This window comes from Eptatretus burgeri, chromosome 3, assembly GCF_056783735.1.
Source record: "Eptatretus burgeri isolate ZD-2024b chromosome 3, Ebu_testis_v1, whole genome shotgun sequence".
Lineage (NCBI taxonomy): Eukaryota > Metazoa > Chordata > Myxini > Myxiniformes > Myxinidae > Eptatretus > Eptatretus burgeri.
The window spans coordinates 102,899,667-102,926,973 of NC_140963.1; the positions used below are offsets into that span (position 1 = coordinate 102,899,667).

The 27,307-nt window shown below is 43.6% G+C and overlaps 1 protein-coding gene across 10 annotated transcripts in view; it reads left to right on the forward strand.

Moving 5' to 3' along the window:
* Nucleotides 1–27,307, forward strand: part of LOC147030560 (growth factor receptor-bound protein 10-like) — a 250,037-nt gene that overhangs the window by 128,371 nt on the left and 94,359 nt on the right. For all 10 annotated transcript variants that reach the window (XM_085874741.1, XM_085874749.1, XM_085874740.1 and 7 more), the window contains one exon: nt 15,281–15,346. In XM_085874741.1, coding sequence (XP_085730867.1) covers nt 15,281–15,346 — 66 coding nt within the window. The remainder of the gene's footprint in view (nt 1–15,280; nt 15,347–27,307) is intronic.

The following is a 27,307-nucleotide window of genomic DNA, read 5'->3' on the forward strand; positions in this document are numbered from 1 at the left end:
AAAATAGGCTGGGCAGCTTGTGATGCACAGCCATCCTCCTCTCCCATGGCCTTCAGCCAATTTTATAGCTGTAAGCCTGGCCCAAGGGAATGTCTGTGACTCTCTCTGCCTTGCATCTTCAAAAATCCCTTTTGCTTTGTCCCATGCCATGTGCAAAGAACGTGCAAATATTTTTCTTTTTTTTTTTCAATGACATTTCTTCGACCATATCCTGTTATTTAATTGACCAGTTGGTCAAACATTTATTAGTATTTTAACACTTGAATATTTTTCTGTTAAAAATTTATTTTTTTAAATAATAAAAACTTTATCACTTACCGCACTGCCCTTTTTCTGTTTCTTCATCCCATCCCCCTCTTCAGCCCTCAATCATAACTTTGACATTGTTTGAAGGTTCAAACTAATAGGGTTATAATTTGTTTGTCACGGCTAGGCTTTTACAGATTTAAGATTAACCTCGTAGCTGCTTCTGTCCCTGCGGTTGCTTCTGGTATGCCTTAGTCCTTGTTATTTTTGGCTTGTGGACAGTCAGACAATGGGTGTCTTTCTCTGATATTTTCCGCTGAAGTCCGCTCTTTTACATGACTGGCTTTGGAGCAAAAGTAGAAGAGCATGTTATAAAACCTGCTTTTGGTGTGTTTGGTTGCACAGAGCTTGAGTTATTGAGAATTAAGTTTGATTTTTCTTTTGGAGCAGGGTCATGTAACTCATGAGGTCACATGTTCAGCAATATGCTTACGTCGGCGAAGTGCAAAACCTTTATTGGCAAGTTTTTATTGGTTCCCAGTGTGTTTCATAATTTAACTTTCCGCTCCCTCTGAAACAACCCTTCCCCAAGGGTTTTCCTGGAAATTTGGATTCTAAAAATAATGCTCTTTGTGTCTTGTGTTTTTTCTCAATGTGTTTTTCTCAATTTTTCTCAATAACTTGAATTTAATGCTGACATTTTTCTACAATTTGATGAAGGTAATAAAAGTAACCTAGCTTCATATACACTGAACAGATGGCACAAACATTATTGATACGAGATAAAGTGCACACAATAGTGTTGGCCTGTTGATGCTGTGTCTGTTGACGCTGTCTCGGTCTTCACTCACCATGTTCTTCTCATTAAGCCTTTGCTATTCTTGCTATCCGTGAAGTTTTACCTTTTTTGTAATACAAAGTGAAGGCTCTTTGTGGAAGAGTTAGAACACTGAACAGATCGGATGCAACAGAACAAAAGGAACAGGAGAAAGCATGGTGAAATACTAACAGCAGGGTTGAGGGACAAAATAAAGGGAGACTTGGACAAATATGAGAAGTGGGGTAGGGGATAATGTGGACAAGATGGATACAGAAGCAAACTCTCATGAACATAAAACTGGAAATTTGGAAGTAGGTTAGCTTGGGAGTGGGGCTGGAGGTTGGGGGTGGGGGGGGGGTTAATGGAGGAAGAAAGGATCATGGTTTTGGATGCGGGATGGTCTGAGATGGTGGTGAACGGTGGTCTTGTTGACCTGGATGGGAGGATGAGATTCAACATAATGTGGAAATTGATTCCACAGGTGGGAAAAGAGAGGAAAAAATAAATGAGTGGTGAGAAGTTATTTTGGATTTTTGGAGTTTCACCAGAAAGGGGTTGATGGTGGACCACATGTGCCCTGCAGAAATCTGGGAGGGGACAAAGCATTGAAAGAGAAGAGGGTGCAAGACCAGAAAGGAGGCGATAGAAGACAGATTGACCAACAACCTGTCTGCAATGGGAAAGGGATAGGCTCATGGACTCAGCTTCAATGCGAGAGATTCCAATGATCTTGAAGGTCTTGGTTTCCATTGCGTCAAGCTGAGCAAGGAGTGAGGCATGGGAGCCAGGCCAGATGGGAGAGCAGTATTCATTCAATCTGTGGATGAAAGTCTTGAGGTGGATTGGAGTTCAGGTGTGCCAAAGAAGGACTTTGTATGACAAAGAAAGCCCAGTCAGCAGCTGGCTTTGGAGGCCAACTTTGAAATGTGGTTTGTCCAAGAAAGATCGTGGTTGAGAGTGAGACCCAGAAGTTTGTGTGACTGAAATTCCTCAAGACAATGGTTCAGAAAGTAGATGGGAGAGTTTGCCAGAGAGTGAGAGTGAAAGTGTGAGATTTGTCAGGATTGATGGACATATTCCAAGTGTTTGACCAGCTTGTGATTTTTTTTTTTTCAAGGTCGAAAGAGACGAAAGAGGCTGCAGCATGTCTGTCTGAAGGATGAAGGATGTCATGGCAGAGGGTGGAGTCATCAGCAAATAGATGAAGGGGATTTTCCAGATTCAGAGACATCATTGATGAAGATTATGAATAGGACTGGGCCCAGAACACTACCTTGGGGCATTCATGCCTTAAAATGGAGAGATTATAGGATTCCGCTGAATGTCACATGTTGGCTATGAGAGTAGAGGAAGTCAATAAGCCATGTGTGTAGTTGGCTTTGGATGCCACAGGCAGAGAGTTTGGAGAGCAACTCAGGATGCCAGACTGTATCAAAAGCACAAGATATGTCTGGGGAAATGGCCCTGATCTCATTGTCTGACATTGAGGGCATCCATCCATTGTTGGGAGAGTAGAAGCAGCATGTCTATGGTAGAGTGACCTGGTCTGAATCCAAATTGTAATCTGAGATGAGGCTTTCTGCCTTGCTGCAGTTTTTCTGACCATCTCACCGCATCTGTTTGCGCTGTCTTGTTTGACGACATCGGCAATTTTTTTTCCTCGTTCCAGTTCCAGTCCTCGTATAATATTCTTTTTAAAATGACTTTTTACGGGCACATGTTACAGGCATCATGTGACCCTGCTTCATTAACAAAGTAATTCACCTGGTGACAAAATGCTCACTATCCACACTGTTCTGGGTTTTATGTGCTGTTTTACATTACCGGCCCCCATCTCCGTGCCTTATGGTGGTCACCGACTGTTGGTGTTAAATAAAGTATTGGCCTGTTGGGTGCAGGATGCTTGAAAATCCAGTGATTCCCACGTTGCGATTTCCAATGACCTTACGAGTTCAGATTGTGTGATTTTTCTTGGAAAATCCAGGTCGAATACCACCTGCAATACTGGCAGAGGCCACGAGGCCCATCACGCCTGTGCACTCGGCCCATCCACTACTTCTAGATACCTATGTAACTATTTTAAAACTATCAACTGTTTCTGCTGTAACTACCTTTGCAGGGAGACCATGCCATGCATTTTTTATTCTCTGAGTGAAAGACCCGTGCCTTACTACTGTTGTTATCCTCCTCTTCCTTATTCTGGAACTGCGGCACCTGGTCCTGTCAGTGTTTGGTCTTCTGAAAAATTATTGTGCGCTTATTTTATCTCTATTCTTCATTGTCTTCAACATCTCTATCAGATCCCCTCACATCATTTCCTTTCTAATGTTAAAAGTCCTGTCTCCTTCAGCCACTTCTCATATAGTTAGGGAGCTGGCACAGTTTCATTTACACTTTTGGGAACAAAAGGTTTGATGGTCTCATTCTCTCAAGGGTACATGGGGGATGAATAAAACCCAATTTCTTCAGCATGGCATTCCCGGCCTTTAGGGGAGGCAGGGTCGCAAACCCCCCCAAAAAGTGACATTCATTTACACTTTTGAGAACAACGCTGATATACACACTGATGACACCCCTCGTATCACTAGTTGGAAATATACAACTTAAGAAACAATATTTCCAGGGGTTTGCACTTAAGAAGGGCCCCAGTGGGGGTCCAAAAAGGGTCTCAATTACACTTTTGAGAACAAAGCTGAAATTTATATGCTGAAATATCCCCTCACATTGCTCGTCACAAAAATGTAACTTAACAAAGGATAGTCCCTGGTGTTTCAGCTTAATAAGGGCTCAAAAGGACCAAGGAGGGTCGAGCAAATCCTTATTGGATTTGGCCCTGGCAACCACTAGGCCTAACATCTGCCTAGGCCCAGGTGTTCAGCGACACATTCACCCAATACACAACACATTTCTGTAGGCCAACTTGCATCAAGTTACTATTTTTATCTCAGGACAATATCACACAGCGACGACATCTCAGAAAACGGACTATAATCCCAGTGCCTGCGCGGTGACTGGCTCTACGTGCGTGCTATGAGATTGAGGTCATCCACTGTCGACTCTTACTGGAACGTACAGGCTGCCCCTGTGCATTCAGTCACACACACCTACTGCGTGTGGAGTGTAAAAGTGAAAGTGAAGCCAGACTCCGTGACATTCTTTTCTTCATTTGACAAAGTACATAATATGAGGCAAAGACTTCACTGAAGTATTGCAAGTCTAATATTCTCAGCCTAGTCATATGGACCAAGCAACATTGACATGAAAAAGACAGAACACTGAAAGCTACACTTATCCTAAACAAAGTAAGCAAAAGTGTACTATATGTACAGTACTTATTATTTTCGGTCTACACTGACCTTCTAAAGCATTCTTCGAGAAGGCCTCCATCAGGTCTTCAATGACGCTGATGCAATTTCGCCCACTTTTGCCACACCCCCAAGCCCATGGGTTAATTTCATTGATCTAAAGATATGAATTGGCACTGTTTTTTAGGGGAAGCAGTGGTGTCGTGGCAGAGTGGCAGACTCAGGAGCAGGAATGCCGAGTTTGATTCCCGGTCTGATCACCATCTGTTTCTTTGTGTCCTTGGGCAAGGCACTTGACCAAACTTGCTTCTCCCCACCCAGGAGTAATGGGTACCTGTCTCGCAGAGAATGAGAAGTTGTGAGCGCTGAAAACAGCAGCCGGGCTGTAATACTCCCCAAGGAGTGGAGAAAGAACTTGGAAAGAACAGGCCAATACCTGGGGGACCTTCTGACCAGGAAATTGCCTGACACTATTTTATTGCATTCCCCCGACTGCTGCCAGCAAGGTGTGATAGTCCACAGCACAGCCATTGAGTATGATACCATTAAGGCAGTGTATGACATTAAGTCATCTCCTGAGGGTCAGGTTACTAAAGTTGCATTGCAACTCAGACAGGCCTTGAAGTCCATGACGAAAGAGCCCCTCCTAGATCCACTGACCATCTAAGGCTCTAAGCTCTCAACAATGTCGAGGGGGACCTACCTGACCTTGTCAAGACTTTCTTTCAGACACTACTTGGAGGATCAAATACTGGCCAATATTCAGTCAGTCAAGCGCCACTCTGATTCATTAAGTCAGGATGTACTGTTTTCAGTGAAGAATGGTAACCGAAAACCTAGAAAGCATATCCTGATGGGTTTGTCCTTGAAGTCACTGACTGGAAGCAAGAAGATTCTCACAATGCTGAATCGGATGGGGCATTCGCTTAACAACCACTCCGTTGAGGAAATTGAGACAGACCTAGCCTGTGCCATATTTGACCGAAAGCTGAACTGTCCTGCTGGTTCAGTTCGTGGAGTACCTTGTGGACTTGCTTTTGACAACTACGACGAATTTACACACCCACTGTCAGGTACCGACACGCTCCACGATACGATGGGTATTATGTATCAGGCTCAGAGCACTCCATCCTCAGTGCCACAGGAAGCAGTAGGCCGAGATGGAGACATAACCGAAGATCAAGCAACAGATGGACCTTTGCCATTGTTGGGTGGGAAGAGGAAAAGGAGGAAATTGGATGTTCTGGATTTAGCCCAAGCTCCTTACAGGAAGAAGCCACGAATGGACGATTTCTCTTACGCAAACAAAGACTTTCGGGGTACCAGTACAGACCTTTCCATTCCATCAAGAAAGGTTGATTTCTTGTGGATGGTAACGCATGTGCTAGAAATGGAAAGCATTCCTATGTGGACTGGGTTCAATGCTTGGAACTATGTGGACCATCTCCCAAAGCAAGTGGTTCTGTACATGCCAAATATTGATCGCTCATCAACTAACAATGATATAGTTGCAGAAACACTGTCCATCACCCAAAAGTGTGCTCAGGAGTGCGGACAGCCGTATGGTGTAGCGACATATGACCTTGACGTTGCTAACAGGGCCATTAAGATCCAAGTCACAGAACGCCCCAGAATCGACCACATCTTCATTATGTTTGAGGCCTTTCATCTCCAGATGTGCCTCTTCAAAGCCATCGGAAAGGTCATCAAATAATCTGGCATGGCAGATATGTTAGTTGAAGCTGAAGTCCTCGCACCTGGCTCCTTGAATGGTATCATAGAATGTAAGAACTTCAACCGCTGTAAGAGGCTCCATCCAATGCTGGCACTGGCTTTTGAAACACTGCACTTTCACCAATTATGCAGCACATACCATGACATGGACACAGTGAGTGCACTGATCAAAGCATCGACGTTGGACAATAAGGAAGCTCGAGACCAGCTGTGCACTGCACCGTCATTCATCACGCTCTTCGACGAATACTCTCGCTCCACTCAATCAACCTTGGATGGCAAGCATGGACCAACTGCCAGGTTTTACAGGCGGTACATCCAGAGAGTGAACCTCCACCACATCATCGATAGAGCCACCCGAGAGTCAAATGTTGACCTGTACACTTGGGCCCTCACGCAGACTACTGACATTTTCTTCGGGACCAATCTCCAAAACTATGCAAGGTGGATGTCAAAGCATCAGCTTGATTTGATGAACATTACAACAACTCACCCAGGCCTGAAGGAGATGCTAGTCGCTGGTCTGTTTAGCATTCGTCGAACGGACAATCAGTTCAGCAGGGTACCAGTAGATCTCACTCTAGAGCAGACGGTAAATGCTGATGCAGCATCAAGGATGACGGGGTACACAGACGCCACTAATAACTTCTCAGCCCGTCTGCGGTGGAGTGCAACCAAGGGTGCCAGAGCAGCACTCATTAGCGCCATGCTCAAAATGGCTGGAATGAATATAACCAGTGACACACAGGCTGAGCTGACCCCAAGCCGCATTTCACGGGACAATAAGGACCTGAGCAACCTGCTGAAGACCATCGAAGGGTTTGCCAATCCCTTCAGTCTTAAATCAGAGTCCCTTGTAAACATCCAGACAGGGAAAGCTTGCCACCAATGAGATCACCGATTCCTTCCTCAGTGTGGAAGAAAAAGGAAGAGAAAAACATGATGCTTTCGTGTCAGAGTGCGCAGATGATGCTGCTAGATTCGAGAAAGCTGTCACTCGGAACCGCCTGAAGACTTTTGCAGACCAAGGCGCAAAAAAAAAACAAGAAAACAAGTAACCTGATCGTACAAGAACTTAGGTGCACGAGAGACCTGTTTGGATGGATTGCCATTGTAGCTGTGGAAAGGCAAGTAGACTTTAAATACCTCCTCACATACCCATTGACTCCGGTTCCTCTAACAATGTGTAGAACAGATGGCACCCTGGTTACAATGGCCCATGGAACAAGAGTGATCTCTTCGCAGTCCTTGAGAGCAGGGTAGCAGTGCGTGGTTCGCCAACAAAGTTGAAGGCTGCTGTAATAGATGGCAACTTTCGTCTTCACTGCCTTCCACCAAATCGACCTCCGACGTATGGTGGACTTTCACGTTACTTGCTGCATGCAGTCCTCTCGCATCCCTCAAAACGGGTAGACATCCTCTTCGACACTTACGAGAAACCCTCAATAAAGGGTAACGAGCGCGAACGCCGTGGTGCAGAAGATTCTGTCTATCACATCACAGGACAAGAACAGATTCGTCCGTGGAATATTGAGAAGCCACTGAAGTCGACAGCCTTCAAACAGCAATTACCCCGCTTTCTGATGAAAGATTGGGCTGAACAGTGGTATTCAGCTAGCCTGGATGGCAGGGAGTTGTACGTTGGGGTCGACACGCAATGTTTGCGGTTCAGAGGAGCCAGTGGGATGGTTGATGTAACACCTGTTCCTCGCTTGGAGTGCAATCACCCAGAGGCCGATACAAGGATATGCCTTCATGCCATTGATGCAGCTTCTAGTAGCCAACAACCAGGTGACATAGTTGTCAGAGCCACTGATACCAACATAGCAGTTAAATTCTTCTACACCATTCCCATCGCGTGAACACCAAGATATGGATGGACATCGGCACCTCTGGGCGGGGTAACAGGTGTTGCATTGACCTTTCTGCCATCGCAAGCAAGATTGGACCCAGCCTATACAAAGCCCTGCCAGGCTTCCATGCATTCACAGGATGCGACTACACCTCATCCTTCAGAAGGAAGGGGAAAAACGTCCTCTGAAAATTGCTGAAGAGAATGATTCCTTCCTGGATGCTTTCTCTGCATTGGCAGCAGAGCAAGTAGTTAGTAGACGAAGCAACTTGCAACGTTCTTGAGGAGTACACTGTGAAATTGTACGATGCATCAAAGACAATGCCACTGAACAAGCACAGATTTATGGTATTTGAGAAATCATTCGGACCGAAGAAGGGTGAGCAGCCATTTGCAAGACTCAAGGGTGCAGATGCTAGCAGCATCCCACCATGCGAGAATGTCGTCCAGCAGAAGATCCATCGCAGCAACTTTGTTGCAATGACATGGCACGCAGCCTGCAACAACGCTGTCCCCAAAGATCCTCAACAAGGATGGAACTGGTGGACAATTCCTACCAAACTGTGTGGTTCACGGGCCCCCAGATGCCCGACAGAGTTCTTCCAAATCCTGGTGATCTCGGCGACGACGACGATGATGACGACACTAGGCCTACTGACCCTGATTCTGACACCGATGACAATGACAGTGACGCAGACAACCAAACTGACGATGAATATGACTAAATCGGCTTCTTTTGCTGTTGTTCAATCCTATAGGCACCCATCTGTTTAAAAAGCATCGTCATATCAATGGATGAAGAGTATTGTTTGTTTGCAATGTAAGACACATCAATTTCATTGTGCGATGCTTGGATGAGGATATGTCGGTAATCTCATTATACTTTGATGTAGCATCGGAGAATATGGCACTTACAAGTAAAATCCTTGCTGAAGTTATTATTTGTGAGACTTGAACATAAATTGGAACTAAAGTGCTGTCATTGTGAGACAAAGCAAAGGCACCCAAGTCTAGAATTGATGCTAGTTACCTTTATTTGACTGTTTCCTCCTGTTTGTTTCACAATAAATTATATTATCAAGCTCATACTTGTCAACTCCTTGTCTCTCTTGGCTATGAAGAGTTATGACCCTTCTTCGTCTGTTTGAACCCTTCTTAAGCCGAAACACCAGGGACTATCCTTTCTTAAGTTACATTTTTGTGACGAGCGATGTGAGGGGATATTTCAGTATCAATTTCAGCTTTGTTCTTAAAAGTGTAATTGAGACCCTTTTTGGACCCCCACTGGGGCCCTTCTTAAGTGCAAACCCCTGGAAATATTGTTTCTTAAGTTGTATATTTCTAACTAGTGATATGAGGGGTGTCATCAGTGTGAATATCAGCGTTGTTCTCAAAAGTGTAAATGAATGTCACTTTTTGGGGGGGGTTTGGGACCCTGCCTCCCCAAAAGGTTGGGAATGCCATGCTGAAGAAATGGGTTTTATTCATCCCCCATGTACTCCCCATGTACAGAATGAGACCATCAAACCTTTTGTTCCCAAAAGTGTAAATGAAACTGTGCTGGCTCCCTAACTAATAACTTCGTCGAGCTCATCCCACAGTCAATCTAATAGCTCTTTGCTGAACCCTCTGTATGCCTCCATCTCCGATGTCCTTCTTCAGATGTGGTGACCAAAACTGCACACAATATTGTAGATGAGGCCTCCCGAAATTCCTCCAGTGTTATAACCACCTGTTTTGATTTCTAATTTATCCCCCGACGAATACAACTGAAAACCCTGTTAACTTTACCTCGAGCTACCTTGCACTGTGCTCTCTGTTTTCGCACCACATCTGTTCCCACCACAAGATCCTCTCCTGTGTCACATGATCCAAGACTGACTGCCCTTTGCATGAAAAACACTTTTGAAAAAAATAAATAAAGAAATATAAAGGTGTTTGCATTTTTCACAAAGTCCAAGCCACTTTAGACATGTTTGTAGTAGGAGGGGGAGTGGCTGGGTGTGTGTGTGTGTGGGGGGGGGGGTACATGGAATGGAAACTCAATGTATTTTCAAAAGTTGAGAATCACTTTATCTAATCGCTATCCAAAAGTTTAACTTTGTGTTGAAATGAAAGCTTGAAGGACACGCACGTACCGCGCACGTGCCACACGCACACACACACACACACACACACACACACACACACACACACACACACACACACACACACACACACACACACACACACACACACACACACACACACCCATCTGGAGACAGTCTGGGGTTCGGTGATGATCCTTAAAAGAACCTTTGGAACAAAACTCTGAGAACAATAAAGTTGAACAGTTTGGTCCATGAACTGTGATCCCTCACTTCCATCTCCTCAAACCTGCAAATGGAGATAACAACCAATTACACACACACACACACACACACACACACACACACACACACACACACACACACACACACACACACACACACACACACACACACACACACACACACACACACACACACACACACACACACACACACACAGACACAGACACAGACACACACACACCTCTATGCTGTTGAGTCTCAGTTAGAATCTTCGACCCTGCTATGTTCATGTGCACCCTACATTTTATAGAGTATAGACCCTTCTGCCCGCACTCATTGTTGGCAAATGTTAAAGATCCCAGAGGTGTCTTTTTGCGGAGTTGTTATCACCGCACGCTGAATAAATTTCCAATTCCTGCCTATGAAAACTTCAGTTGAACGTTTGGCCTGGCCAGTCGGTTCATGAAAGAGTTGGGCCAAAGGTCTTTGGCTGACCCCACAAGAAGGTGGGAATAAGTAGAGCCATTAAATTAGTCATAGTTGTAGTTGTAGCAGCATCATAATCATCAAAAGTGTCACCTTCCTTGACCTATATGAAAAAAAAATATTCCATTAAGCAGCAAATGCAAATTGTAGGACTTTCTCATTAATTTGTGGAAGCTGTCTTGTCTTATATTTGTGGATTTGTGAGTGGCTGTTAAAGTGTCTAAACGTTTAACCCCATCCATTGTCTTTCTTCATCTCTAATTGACGGTGAATTGACTTATTTTTTTTCAACACAGTTTCGATCTCACTGAGTTCGATTAAAACTTTTATCCTTTTTTATGCCTCTGCACCAAGGGTGCCGGAGGCATTATGTTTCCGGGTTGTCCGTCCGTGCGTTCGTCCGGATTTTCGTTTACGCGTTAAATCAAGAAGCAACTTGTAGAATTTCATCAAACTTGGTAAAAAGGTAAAGTAAGACGGGGCAATTAAGTGATTAGATTTTGGGCCAGATATGATAAAGGTCAAGGGTCAAAGGTCAAACTCTGAAATTTTACTGTTTATGCCCCAACTCAAGAAATATTGGAGAGAATTTCATCAAACTTGATACAAAGGTAAAATTAGACAGGGCAATTAAGTGATTAGATTTTGGGCCAGATATGATAAAGGTCAAGGGTCAAATATGTCAATACTCAAGTGTTTGTGTGGGAGAGCGGAGGCATACCCGTCGACTGCACCCAGTCGTATTACTCCAGTTTTTTTTTGATTCTGTGCTCAGATTTCAAGAATTGTGTTCTCCATCAAGAATTGTGTTAAATCGCATCTCTGACCTAAAACTTTTAAAAACCACAGTTTGCCATGGATGCTCGCTTTCCATCAAACATTCTTTTTTTCCAACTTCAGTGCCAACTCACCCCCCTCACCCCTCACTCTCACTCTCAAAGCAACCATCCCACTCTTCTCCCTCCAAGCCTCCCTCTCACCTCTCTCAAAAATCCCCCCCTCACCTTTCTCCCACCTTTCATCCCCCTCACTCTTCCTTCTCAAAGTTGCCCCCCTCTCATCCACCAACCCGCCTCCCTCGACTTCCCTCTCACCTCCATCTCTTCACTCCACCTCCTCAAATCCGCAACTGCCTTCTTCCTTGTCTCTTGTCCCCCCTCTCCCCCAGCACCACAGAGCCTTTTCTCCTCCTCATTCGGCCCCCTCCCCTCGTTATTCTGCAATACCCCACACTCCTTCAGCAACCCTCCTTACCTGCCCCCCTCGTCCCTTGTCCTACCCTCCCCCTCCCCCTCCACCTCCTGCACCCAAAGCCTCCTCCCCTTCCTCTTCATTAAAAGTGTGGACCTCAAATATCCGGGGCCTTCGCTCAAACCTTTCAGATCTTTCCATACAGGTTGCCACTGACAAACCAGACATTATCTGCCTAACAGAAACTTTCCTCTCCCAAGACGTGTCTGACTCCCAAGTATCTCTCCCTGGCTACTCCCTCTTATGGTATGACAGACCTGAGCCTCGTCCTGGTGGAGGTGTTGCTCTCTTCATCAAAGACTCAATTCCTCACTCTCCATGCACTGCTCTCACTCCCCCACACCCCCAGGAATACCTCTGGCTTCGGCTTCCCCTCCACTCCCACCTCATGTTTATATGTGTACTGTACCGTCCACCGAACAGTGATGACTCCATCTACACCTCACTATCTGAAAACATGGACCATCTTCTATCTTCTCATCCAAACTCTCTTTTCTTCTTATGTGGCGACTTCAATTGTCATCACGCCAGTTGGCTAGGTGTGGGTACCTCTGTCACCTGCCATGGCACCTCAGCAAAAGCTTTCTGCGACTCATTAGGACTGACTCAATCGGTCAACTTCCCGACCCGGATCTCAACCAATGGTACTCCATCTCTTCTGGATCTGATTTTGACAAATTTCCCTGACAATATCTGCTGCTCTTCCTTCGCTCCAATCGGTTCTTCTGACCACGTCATTGTCAAAGTGGACATTTCTCTGGCTGTTATCAGAGAACCACCTCACCGCCGTCGAGTCTGGCATTTCACTCAAGCCGACTGGCAGGGTCTCCGAGCAGCCATCAAACTTACAGAGTGGTCTCCTATCACTACTTTCTCAAACATCAACTCATCCTGGGAATTCTTTCAAAGAAACTTGCTCTCCCTCATCCACAGATTTATCCCCTCTCGTGTTCAGTTGTCTTACCCTTCCTCCCGCCCTTGGTTTACTGAAGCTTGTGGCGAGGCAGTTGTCCTGAAACAACTTGCCTTTGCCTCATGGAAAGCAAACCTAACTGAGGGCAATCTCAGTTCTTTCCACAAAACTCGGAACAAGTGTGTATCTACCCTCAGGAGAGCCAGAAAACAACATCTTTCTCATCTCAAGTCTGAACTCTCAAACCTCTCTCCCTCCTCAAAATCCTGGTGGTGTTTAATCAAATCTGTTTCTGGTGTATGTTCCCCCTCCATCCCCTCCCTTACCTCAAATGGCCGCACTGCTGATTCCACACGTGATAAAGCTGAATGTCTAAACTCGGTGTTTGCAGCTAAATCTTGTGTCCTAAACCCATCACTATCTCTACCCACTTTACCCAGTCGCACCCAACTGTCCCTGGACTCTGTATCCTTTTCTCCTGACAAGGTGGAGAGCTTGCTTTCAAACCTCGAGTCAGATTCTGCAACCGGTCCAGACGGCATCAGCCCACGTGTCCTCAAAGCCTGCTCTTCTGCTCTTGCTCACCCTCTCTCTGTTCTATTCACCCTCTCATTTGCCCAAGGTCATCTGCCATCTGCTTGGAAATCTGCTAACATCACTGCCCTGCATAAAAAAGGTGCAAAAACAGATCCCTATAACTACAGACCAATCAGCCTTCTCCCAATCATCAGCAAGGTGATGGAATCCATCATCGCCTCAGATATGAAATCCTTCCTCTTCTCCAATGGCTTGATTTCCAATCATCAATTTGGTTTCAGACCAGGTCACTCTACCCTGGATATGCTGCTTCTGCTCTCCCATCAATGGATGGAGGTCCTCAATGCCAGACAGGAAATCCGAGCCGTATCCCTGGACATATCACGTGCTTTTGACACAGTCTGGCACCCTGCACGACTCACCAAACTCTCTTCCCATGGTATTCAAGGCCATCTCCACTCATGGCTCGCAGACTTCCTCTCCTGTCACAGTCAACGTGTGGCCCTAAATGGAGTTCTTTCATCCCCTCTTCCTGTGCAGGCTGGAGTTCCTCAAGGTAGCGTTCTGGGCCCTGTTCTTTTTCTGGTTTTCATCAATGATCTCTCGGACTCTCTGGAAAATCCTCTATTTCTCTTTGCCGACGACTCCACCCTCTGCCGTACCATCTGTCATCCCTCAGACCGGCAAGCAGCAGCTTCTTCGCTCACTGCAGATCTGGATAAAATCACAAACTGGTCCAACACGTGGAACATGTCTTTCAATCCAGACAAATCTCACACTCTCACTATGTCTCTTCGAAAGGACCGTTTACAAAACCCCCCATCCACTTTCTCAACAATCCTCTGGAAGAAGTCTTTTCTTTCAAGCTTCTGGGTCTCACTATCTGCCATGACCTTTCCTGGGAAAGTCACATTTCCAACCTCGCCTCAAAAGCCAGTCGCCGACTGGGAATCCTCCGTCGTGCAAAGTCCTTCCTCGGCCCTCTTGAGCTCCTGACCACTTACAAAGCTTTTGTCCGTAGCCTGATGGAGTACTGCTCTCCCCTCTGGGCTGGTGCTCCTGCCTCCCACCTTTCTCGGCTTCACGCTGTCGAAACCAGGGCATTTAAGATCATCGGCATCTCCCGCAATGAAGCTGAGTCTTTGGGCCTCTCACTCAATCACCGCAGGTTGGTCGGTGGTCTTTCTGTCTTCTACCGACTCCTCTCCAGCCTTGCCCCCCCTGCTCTCTCTGCGATTTGTCCCCACCACATTTCCACAGGGCGCTCAAGGTCCGCCAACAACCCTCTTCTGGTAAAACTACCAAAATCACGAATCACTGCTCATCTTCACTCTTTCATTCCTCTTTTTTCCCACCTTTGGAATAAACTTCCTCACTCTATTCTTTCCCATTCTTCCCTCCAGGCTTTCAAAACAGCTGTTCACCACCACCTCTTATCTTCCCCCATCCAAATCCTCGATCTTTTCTACCCCCGATAATCCACCCAAGCCGTCTTCCTTCATTTCTCCTGCTTTCCTTCCTGAAAGTCCCTGTAATGTCCATCTTCTCTTCGCCATGTTCCCTGTCCCATCCCCATCCCTCTCCCTTCCACAGTTCACCTAATGTGTCTGTTCCCCACTGTTTTGTCCCTTCCACTCCCGCCCCTCTTGTCTCATGCCTCCTTGCTGTGAGTTGTGTGTTAGCTCTCATACGAGCCTCGACCAAGGTATACAAAAAAAAAAAAAAAAAAAAAAAGATTTACAATCAGAGTTTTGACAGATTTACAATCTGTGCTCTAATTTGTCTTTCTAAATAACAATTATTATTTTTTTCTTCCTTCAACAGGGTCTGCTTCCAACAAGTTCCTTGGAGACCTTGCGAAGCCCCTCTTCTTCCTCCACTGTCACCAAGGTGTGTGGTGTCATTTTGTAACAGGAACTATTGTTTCTGCTTTGACAAGACTTCATGTACTTTTTCTTGGCCTGGAATTGTTACAATCTTCTTAGATACTTTGTCATGATGATTGCATAAAAGGTAACTCCCTTTCCTACATCAGATTCCTTGACAATCGCAACCACCATGAAAGTAAGATCGATGCCGAAGAACAACAATTGTAATAGTGTTTAGTGAATCGATTTCACAGTAATTCGACTTTCTTGATGGTCGAAGTCAAAAGGATTTACATGGGCACGAGAGCTTTACATTGCCACGTCCCGGTCATTTCTCGTGAACACTTGTCGTCCGCGTGTTTACACGTCGGAGCCAAAAACGGTAAACAGAGAGCCGTTTTGGGGAAATCTGAACTCGCTTCCACTCCTACTCCACCCAAAATTGCTCATCGTGTGGTTTCTGCTTGTTTGCGAGAAATGAGGGTTTGCAGGCAGTCATGCGGCGAGGCAGGAGAATGCCTCTGATACCTGCGCACCTGCACAACTCTGCTGATGTGATGGAAAAAGAAAAGAAAAGGGGTTATTGTTCGGAAGCCTATCTGGATTTAGTTGGTTGAAACGTGGCCGAAGTACAAATGAAAGATTAAAAATATATACCTGGTAACTAAGTGTAAAGACATTATCAACACATTTTGTGTAGCATCACTGTTTTGCACGAGAAACACCCGCTCCCTGCAGGAGTGGCAAGGGGTAGGGGGTAGGGACGCAAGAACTTTAACATCAACGTCCCCACCTTTACCTGTACCTTCACATTAGTGGATTTATTTACACTGGTCATGCCATGGGAGATGATTGATTCTGCGCATGGATGATCCAGCAACGTTTGTACACGATGTCTGGGGAAACTCGCGGCATTGGAGTCATCTTTGCATCATTTGTAATTTGTGCAGTAATTTATTCCTGCAGTGTTGTGAGATCACAAGTGGATAGTCATGTGTGAAATATATTTATCGAAGCATTATTTGCATCTGGAGGTTAGCATGCTGTGGGCCTGGGTGGATGGCAGTAAAAGGAACTTGGATACAGGAGGAGGCCATTTGGCCCATCATGCCTCTGCTTTATGCACACCCCGTAAATGTGATCGGCCAGTTTAATGTCACTAAGGTGTTGTGGTAGTAGTGGTAGTAGTAGTAGTAGTAGTAGTAGTAGTAGTAGTAGTAGTAGTAGTAGTAGTAGTAGTAGTGTTTTTGTTCAAGTGATTTTGGAAGCATGGGTTCAGGAGTAGTAGGAGGTGGAGGAAGAGGAGTAGGAGTATTGATTTTGTTGGAATGGCTTTATCGGCATGCACTCAGAGCACAGGAAAACCCGTGAGAAGGAGAAGGAAGGGTAGGAGGTGGAGGAGGAGATTATTCGAAGGAGAGTAGTAGTAGGGGTTGTGCTTTTGTTGGAATAGCTTTGAAAGGCATGTGTCCAGGAGTAGGTGGAGGAGTTGTAGTAAGAGTAGAAGTAATGCTTTTTTTTTAGAACTTTCAGGGCACAGGTAAGATCAGTAGGAGTAGGAAGAGGAGTTGTTGTTGTTGTTGTTGTTGTTGTTGTATAGCCGCAGACAGTTCACACGAACAAGCCTGCGGCACGGAGACAGCTGATTGATCTCCCAGGAGCGACCCAGAGATCCCCACATCCACAATTGTGTACCCCCTCCTTCACAAAGTCAGGGCCACGACAAAGTTGTGGAGAGGGAGTGAGGGACGCAGATAGACAAGAGGGAAAGGGCTGTCCATGGGGACTGATCGGCACTCTGACCGTGATCACACTGCCCTGACAAATCCAGGCAGCAGGGAAGAATGGGGAAGATTTGGCCTCCAAATTGCATTGGAGGGTACAACCACTTCAAAGAGGTGTCCTTGATAGATACAAGAGTAGCACTACTCGGGGGGGGGGGAGGGGGAGAGGAGGAGGAGTACCAGTACCAGTAGAAGTGGAGGAGGAGTAGGAGTTGTGCTTTTGTTAGAATGGTTATAGTGGCATGTGCTCAGGACTCAGGAAAGCTCAGTAGTAGAAGAAGTAGTTGGAGTCATGCTTTTGTTGACACGCCCGCTAAGATACTTCGAGATCATATTGTTTTTGTTGAATTACCCCTTCCTGTGCTAAATAAGCACACTTTAGTGAGATAGTAAGAGCGTTATTTGGGCAACAATGTGTTTTTGTAACTTTTGTTAGCAAGAGTTGTAATTATTTTCAAACCATGCCGAGGAGTCGTGAATGAGCGAAAGTTGCTGCTGCCACTTCTGGTATAGGTGTGAACAGCATAGTGCACCCGTTTCAGTCCTTGGCAAGGAAAGATGGTTTGAAATGCGAGTTTGGACAACCTACCCAAATCAAAGCACATGTGAGTGCAATGGCTTATGCTGGTGGTTCATCAGCAATAGTTTCAGCCCCAAAAATGTACGGACGAGCGTGTTCTTCCTGAAATCCGAGGCTGCAGAAAATAAGGCGATGTAGAAAGGCATTGTTGTCCAAAGGTTATTTGTCCAAGTAGAGCTGCTCTTTGAGCCTTGGTGCACAGAACATCCTCTCGAACATATACCTCCTTTCATTGCCGATCATGTATCTGTCCCATTGTTGGAACAATTGGGGGTTCCAAGATCACCAATTAGGCCTGTTCCTCGAGGATGCTAGGCGCTGCCCGATGTCATGACTTTCCTTTCAAAATACAAGTCTCCATTGACCTGGAATAGCTCGCCTACTGTTTGTGAAGGACACCATGGGATTTTTAACGTCCATCAATAAATGCTGGCAGATGGGACGCCAATTAAACGTCCACCTGAGGGACAGCACACGTATTGATGAATCACCCTGCTTATGAAATGCCAGGATGAGAGAGAGTTTGTAGGTGGGTCGGGAATTGAACCCAAGCTCGACAGCTTCGAGGCGAGTGTGTGTACCTCAAGGCCATCCTAACAGCCTTTTATATGGCTAATGAACCTGGTTGTTATGTTTGTAAGGCACAGGATCACTTAAGGGCAGACTGCTTTTGATATCCATGCTTGTAATAAAATTCCTACGGCACCGACAAATTAATTTTTTTATTTTTTGAACACCATGTCCGGGTTTTCGGGAAATTTAAGTTGGTACTTGCGAAATAGTTCTGGTGTTGGCTTAATGGTTCGGGTGGTGGGCTTGGGATCCTAAGATCCTGGGTTCAAATCACGCTTGGCTGTTGAATTAATACCAGGTGGGGTTAACTTTGCCTGTCATCCTTCTGAATTTGGAAAAATGAGGACCAGCTTGCTAGTATCCTGTGTCAGAGTGGTGACCTGCCCAGGACTGTGCCCAATAGCCCAGGAGACTGCTTAGGCAGCACCAACGCTCTGCACAGAGTATGGTCCCAACGGGACCAACGGATGGGGCAATCACATACTGGGGGAAATTATCCTTAAACCCTACTGAATTAACACAGCACCACCCCCCTTGTTACAAGTAACACTTAAGCTCACAGTTTCCCTACTTAATTTACATTGAGATGTCTCTGACACATCTATGGACCAACTACTCCATACACTCCTATCTTTCTTATGAAATTCCTCCATCTACCCCACAAACATATAATACTATACCATCAATACGTGCAGGTTCTTGGTGGTCCTCAGTTTTTAATACATGCAGGTTCTTGTTTATTTAATTACAACAACAACAAAAAAGCTCCTTTTGCGACTGATTGGATTGGGAACATCTGAAATGCAGGGAATGTTTAGAATGCTCGACTGAGAATATGTTGGACATACGATGGTGCAAGGTCGTGTCCCCTCTAAATTAGTAGGAGGTAAAATGAATACTTTTGTGTTGCGACTTCAATTCCCTCTTCATTTGTGTCTTTGAAATTGTGTTTTTTCCAAAGCGTGATCATGAACATACATTCTTTCTCAAATATCTGCCAAAGCGCGGGTGTAAGCAAAGCAGAATGAAAGTGCGCTGATGGAGCTTCTACTTAATCGATTGCTTTCAAATTCTGCATGAACACCACCGTGTGAGATGTGGTCTCATTCTTTAATAAAATAAATAAATTAATAAATTATACCATCCAATCTTTGTACAGTACACCGCTCCTTCCCAATTCCATATCCAGGCGATGTATGACGCCCTCACGAGGCGCCAAACGAAGGGAGTACGAAGGGAGTTTTCTTGTTACTTGCAAAATCGAAGATTTTTCAAATGTATTAGTGAGTCGATTTTGTTATTGTCTGTTTGTCTGTCTGTCAATCGCCTTCAGGTTACAATTTTAAACCAATTGTCATGAAACTTTTCTAAGTTGTAGAAGTAGTCTCAACTGAGAGGCCTATTGATTTTGAGGTCAAAGGTCAAAGGTCATCTTCAGGTCAAATTTCTAGAATAGTCATTTTTCATCCAGTTGACTTTAAATTTGAACAAGATTTGCATATTGCATGACGGAATTCAAAAACCAACTCTTTTTGAGACCAAAAGGTCAAACTTCTAAAATCATGACTTTTTGTCTGAAAAAATTGTCAATTTTCATCTGATTGACTTGACAATTCAACAGAAATTGCATAGTACATGACTGAATTGGGAAAACAGCTATTTTTGAGAAGAAAAGGTCAAAGAGCACCGTTCATCGTTCAAAAACATCAATCAAAAGGTCAACAAAGGCAGAGTTTCTAAAATTGTCAATTTTGATCGGAATGACTTGAAATTTGAAGAGTAGTTGGATATTTGGTCATTGAATTCAACCAACAATTATTTTTGAGGTCAAATTTGTTTTATGGATTTTACAAGTATCGTGCTCTGCACGACGTCGTCTTCTTGTTACTTGCAAAATCAAAGGTTTTTTAAGTATATTGGTCAGTCTGTCTTGTTATTCTGTCTGTCTGTCTGTTTGTCTGTTTGTCGCCGACAGGTCACAATTTTAAACCGATCTTCACGAAACATCACCACATGGTCGAGTTTGTCATAAGGAAGAAGCCTCTTGTTTTTCGGTTAAAAGGTCAACATTGGCCAAAGGTCAACAACTTTGGTGAGATTTCTAAAATCCTCAATTTTCATACGATTGACTTGAAATTTGAAGAGGATTTATATTTCATGTCACTGAATTCAACCAGCTAATTACTTTTCAGGTCAACATTGTCCAAAAGGTCAACACAGGTCCAAGGTCAACAACTTTGGTGATATTTCTGAGATCCTCAATCTTCATCCTATTGACTTGAAATTTGAAGATGATTTATATTTCAGGACACTGAATTCAACGAGCGTATTATTTTTTTTTAGCTCAACATAGAACAAAATGTCAAAATCGGCCAAAATTCCAAAATTGTCAATTTTCATCCAACTCACTTGAAATTCGAAGAGGAGTTGCAGGTTTGGTCATTTAATTCAACAACCGATTATTTTTGAGATCAAATTGTATGAATTTTGCAAATATCGTGCTCTGCACGATGTCTTCTTCTTGTTTCTTTTTCTTTTTTATGGTATCATCTCTGTGTCTGTTTGTTACTTACGAAATCTAAAGATTTCGTTAGTATATTGATGACTTCTGTTCTCTGTTGGATTCGCTATATATGAGATATACCTTATTGTCGGGTTTTCCGTGTGTGTGTGTGTGTGTGTGTGTGTGTGTGTGTGTGTGTGTGTGTGTGTGTGTGTGTGTGTGTGTGTGTGTGTGTGTGTGTGTGTGTGTCTGCAACGCGAGGCTCCACAGCACAAACCAGCAAACCAATTATTTTTCAAATGGTAGTCTTTCAAAAACAGGGTGTCTATTTACCGTCATTTTTTATGGGGAGTGCCAGTTGGCAAAATACGCAATAGGAAAAATCTTGCCAGGCAGAGGAACAATTAATTGTATGTGAACCAATACATCTTGGCAATGAATATTCGTCGGTGGATCGGTCAGAATGAAAAGCATCGTATCCAGCGCTTCGATCCTAGCGAATCCCTCGTCGCCTACCGGCTTGTTTGTGTGTTTGTATGTTTGTTTGTGTGTGTGTTTGTGTGTTTGTTTGTGTGTGTGTTTGTGTGTTTGTTTGTTGGCACGATAACTCGAGAACGGAAGAAGCTACCAATGTCAAATTACACCACGTGATTCGGGAGGGTGATGGCTAGCGCTGATTAGATTTTGGTCAAAATCGGTCAAAGGTCAAGGTCACAGTAAGGTCAAACATTCGATTTTTGATGGTTTGGTACAGAATCATCGTAGAAACTTCTGGTTTGCATCGCTACCTTCTCGAGAGACAGCTTTTATTAGACAAGGTCAGAGGTCAAGTTGACGATTTCGTAAGTACCAGTCTATGACTGCTTGTTTGCCTGTCTGTCTGTTTGTATGCAGGATATCTCAAAAGGTTGTGAATGGATCTGGATGAAATTTGGTGGGCAGGTTGGAAGTGTGACATGGACAAACTTATTAGATTTTGGTGAGGATCTGGATCCGGATCCAACTACTGGAATTTTTAAAGTGAATTTTCACCATTGAGAGATAGGGCCAAAAACGATATGTAGCACAATATCTCAAAAAGTTGTGGACGGATTCGGACGAAACTTGGTGGACCCATTGGGTATGCGACAATGAAGAATTGTCTCCATTTTGGTGAAGATCCGAATCTGGATCCGATAATTTTTTCAGTGATTCTTCACCGTTGAAATATCGGGCTAAACTAATATATAGCATGCACGATATCTCAAAAAGTTGTAGACGGATTCAGATGAAACTTGATGGACAGGTTGGGTGTTTGACCATGACTAATTCATTTGATTTTGGTGAAGATCCGAATCCGAATCTGGATCTGGATATGAGAATTATAATTATTTAATTTATATTGTGATTGTTCACCACTGAGAGAAAGGGCCAAAAACGATATAGTACTGTATAACATGATGTTTCAAAAATGTATTTGGCCCAATATGTTCTTGTGGATCAGGCATTATGTGGCAGAGGTATGTGCTCTACCGAGTGCCCTTCTGGTTAACCTCCGCCATCTTCGAAGATGGATGGAGGTTACTGTTTTCACCCCTTTCTGTTTGTTTGTTTGTTTGTTTGTGTGTTTGTTTGTTTGTTTGTGAACAGTATGACGGAAAAACTCCTCGACGGATTTCGACGAAACTTGGTGGGGGTGGGGGGGTTAGGTATGGTCCAAGGATCATGCAATTAAATTTTGGACTTGGTCCCCCCCCCCCAAAAAAATTGTTCGAAAAAAAATTTTTTTTTGCATTTCTACATATTTTAAGTGATTTCCACCCCCCCCCCCAAAAAAATTGTTACCCCCCCCCAAAAAGAATTTTTTTTGCATTTCTGCATATTTCAAGTGATTTCCAACCCCCCCCAAAAAAAATTGTTAGAGAAAAAAAAATTTTTTGCAACTTTTTTTTTTCAACAAAATTTCGATTTCTTTTTTTTTGCATTTCTACATGTTTTAAGTGATTTCCAACCCCCCCCCCCCACCCCCAAAAATGTTAGAGAAAATAACTATAACTCTGTCAGCACTGTTGACATATTTAATGAAGAAGATACAAGGTTCACTTGAGAGACCCAGCAGTATTGGCGGCGGAGGTTTTGCACTCTCCCGAGTGCTCCCCCTCGAGTTACTTTTGTTATTAGTTGCAACCTTGGAAAAATGCCACGATTATCTGTCTTAGTACGGTTATACACCTCAACATGGATTTTGCCCAAGATGGAAAACTCCCTTGGGGATCTGGAGTGGGGGGAGGCAAATGAAGTCGCTACAACCTCCATTGTGTGGCCCTTAGTCCTCCTGTCAAGTTTGGTAAAATGTTTTTTTTTGTATACATTGTCGAGGCTCGTATGAGAGCTAACACACAACGCACAGCAAGGGGGGCATGAGACAAGAGAGGCGGGAGAGGGAAGGACAAAACAGTGGGGAACAGACACATTAGGAGATCTGTGGAAGGGAGAGGGATGGGGCAGGGACCACAGGGTATACAAGATAGAGATATTGCATGATATCTCAAAAAGTTGAGGATGGATTCGGATGAAACTTGGTGGACAGGTTAGGTGTGTGACAAGGACTAATTGTTTCGATTTTGGTGAAGATCTGAATCTGGATCCGGATCCGGATTCGAGACTTTTTCATGTGATTCTTCACCATTGAGAGATGGGACAAAAAATACGTATGGCATGTTATCTCTAAACGTTGTGAACGACAGTTGGTTTTCTCGGTGTGGGAGGAGTTGAGAGAGACACGGGATTACAGGTGTAAGGGCCGTGCCGTGATGACTTGTAAAACCTGTCAGTAAACCGTTGGCATTTACAAGCAGTTGGCATTTACATTTACAAGTTCTGTGCCATTACAAGATGTAAGTCATTCAGCATTGGTATTTAATCTCAAAAGCATCATGCAACACATTGGTATTAAATGGATACACAACGTAGTTATGTGTTAAAGTAAGTTATATCCTTACGATAATTCACAGGTGTTTGTGTGTGTGTGTGTGTGTGTGTGTGTGTGTGTGTGTGTGTGTGTGTGTGTGTGTGTGTGTGTGTGTGTGTGTGTGTGTGTGTGTTTTTTATATTTTTTGTTACATGTCCTTGTTTTATCTCATCCAAACTTGTTATATCTCTGAATCTTTGTCTCTTGCCTTGTTATATGTTTTGTGTATTAGCTCTGACACGAGCCTTGACACGGTATACAAAAAAAGTCACCTGATACCATGTCTGCTATTCCTTATTGCTGTAGTTAGCGGAGTAGATCTAGTTTACTTTTGGTTGGAAGTGCCTTCTTTAAAAAATAGAAGTGTGTGTGTGTGTGTGTGTGTGTGTGTGTGTGTGTGTGTGTGTGTGTGTGTGTGTGTGTGTGTGTGTGTGTGTGTGTGTTCACGCACTCATTTTATGGAATTGTGAACCCTCGAATGACTATTTTAAAAAAATAAAAAAGGAATGACTCATGAAGACACGACACGACACAAGCCCTCTTCCGTACACTGATGCTGAATGATTCTGATGGCAGGGTTAGGTGTCACTCACATCATCATCATTCAGAGTAATTGTTGAACAGGAATGTTGAGTAACTGGTATCCCTTTAAGTTGACAAAGCAACAGGTTCCAACTCAATCATGTCAAAAATAATATGACATAAGAAGCAATAAAGGTTATTTTACGATAAATACTAAGGATCCCCTCCCCACTCCCCCCATCCCACCCCCACAAACATGTAGCCAACATGGTCAATTGATGCTCAGAGTGCACATGAGAGCATCTAAAATCCCAAACATTCTCGCTTGTGCCATCTGGGTGAGTATTTCCTTTTTTATATACAAAGTCAAGGCTCATGGAAGACCTAGTACGTACCCGTTCCTTTGATCCGCCCCTGGTTTATTGGTTTCCCATCTATCGGTGTGTCATAAGGCACCAGTGCCTTTGAACTGATTTGTGCTTTCCTCGTAATTAAAAATTCACATTCTGCAAAGTTATGATTCATGATTCAGAACTTGGACATTAAAAGTTTCACTGGAGTGAAATATGGTTGATTTTCCCTCCACCCCTTCTTTTTTTTTTCCTCTCTTGTATAAATGTTTTGACCTTTTCTCCTCAACTTTGTGTGACTCATGGTGAAACATCATTTAAAATGGATGAATAATATGAATGTTTGGCAGTGAGAATGTGCGTAGCATCATGTCATTAGTTTTGACCCGAATTCAAGATTGTGGAACACTAAGTGAAAACAAAGATCATGCCAGTGTCCTGCATATAGAATGCACTGCAGGAAACATTATTTGTTCACAAGAACTTGCCCATAAAAGTGTAGTTTTATTATTAATGGTGAGGAATCGTATGAGGTTTGCGATATCTTGTGCTATGGTGATATGCACAGTGCCTACAGAAAGTCCACACCCCCTTTCAAAATTTCAACTTTTGTTGCCTGATAGCCTGGAATTAAATTGCATTAAATCAGACTTTTTCCACCTTTATTTACACATTGTAACCCACAACTACCACGTGAAAAACAAATTCGACAAATTTCAGAAAATTAAAAATACAAAACTACAATATCTTGGTTGGATAAGTGTCCAACCCCCTGAGTTAATACTTGGTGGAAACACCCTTGATAGCAATTACAGCTGTGAGTCTGTTGGGAAAAGTTCCTGACCAACTTTGCACACCTTGATTGGACAATATTTTCCCATTCTTCTGCACAAAACTGTTTAAACTCAGTCAAGTTGCATGGGGAGCATTGATGGATGACATTCTTCAAGTCATGCCACACATTTTCGATTGGATTTTTGTCAGGGCTCTAATTGGGCCACTCAAGGACACTTATCCTTTTTGTTCCTTGGCCACTCCAGTGTAGCTTTGGCTGTAGGCGTCGGGTCGTTGTCATGTTAAAAGGTAAACTTCCATCCCAAATTCAACTTAATTCTTGCAGAGGGCAGCAGGTTTTCCTCTTAGGATTTTTCTGTATTTTTCTCAATCCATTTTCCCTTCTTCCCTGACATGTGCCCCAATCCCTGCTGATGAGAAACATCCCCAAACATGTTGCTGTCACCATCATGCTTTACAGGAGGGATGGTGTACTTTGGGTGTTGTGCTGTGTTCGCTTTGTGCCATACGTAACGTTTTTCATTTCGGCCAAAAAGTTCCATCATTGTTTCGTCAGCCCACAAAACCTTTTGCCACACAGCATAAGAATCTCTGGAGTGGTTGTTTGCATACATCAAAAAGGACTCAAGGTGGGCTTTTTTGAGTAATGGCTTCCTTCTTGCCACCTACCGTACAGGCCAGAATTGTGGAGTGCTTGGGATATTGCTATCACATGCACACAGTGACCAGTCTTTTCCATACAGGCATGTCGCTTTTTCAAAGTTGCCATTGGCCTCTTGGTGGCCTCTCTGATCAGTCTCCTTGCTTGGTCATCCAGTTTGGAGGGAAGGCCTGATCTTGGCAGGGTCTTTGTGGTACCATATGCCTTCCACTTCTTTAATGATTGTCTTGACTGTGCTCCAAGGGATATTCAAGGTCTTTGAAATATTTTTATTCCCACCCCCTGATCTGTGCCTTTGTACAACTTTATCCTGGTGGTGTTTTGAATGCTCATTTGTGCTCATGGTTGAGTCTTTGATATGAAATGCACCACCCAGCAGATGAAACCTCCAGAAATAGCTGATTTTATCCTGAAATAATTACCATCACTACATTTTAACACAGGTGGATGTCAATGGACTTGGTGTGTGATTTTGTCAGTGATTGGATACACCTGAGCTAATTTACAATTGGCATTATAAGGGGGGTGGACACCAATCCAACCAAGATAGTCTCGTTTTGTATTTTTTATTAAATTTTCTGGAATTTGTAGAATTTGTTTTTCACCTGAAAGTTGTCTGTTACGATGTGTAAATAAAGGTGTAAAAAGTATGATTTAATGCAATTTAATTCCAGGCAACAAAAGGTGAAAATTTTGAAAGGGGGTGTCCACTTTCTGCAGGCACTGTATATGTGTGTGGGTGTTTCTATGTATGTATGTACATATATATATATATATATATATATATATATATATATATATATATATATATATATATATATATGTATTAGGGCTGTCCTTATTTTATTTTTTTCAGAAATTTCAAGGGGCTAACCCGAATTTAGGTTGATATTTATGAGAAAACAAATATGAACGCGAAAAAAAATATTTTAGGGGTTGCTACCGTCCATAGAAATTTGACAAAAAAGAAATTTATTTTATATTTTTCTTTTTTTTAATCTTCTGCCAAAATGACATTACCATGTAATGTATGATGTTTTCTGGTGCATTAGGATCTGAAATACTGCAGAAAGATATTGTTGAACTTGGCAAGATTTTTCCAGTCCATCTCAGTGAAACTTGAAAAGTCTAAAAAATCAAGATTTTATGTATTTTTCGCGTTTTTCAAACTCCGCAGTTTGCAGACAGAGTCTTTGAACAGATGGGACAAGAGCTTATAGTTCACTTGTTCAAAGTTGATTTCTTACAGTCCAGGAATCGTTTTC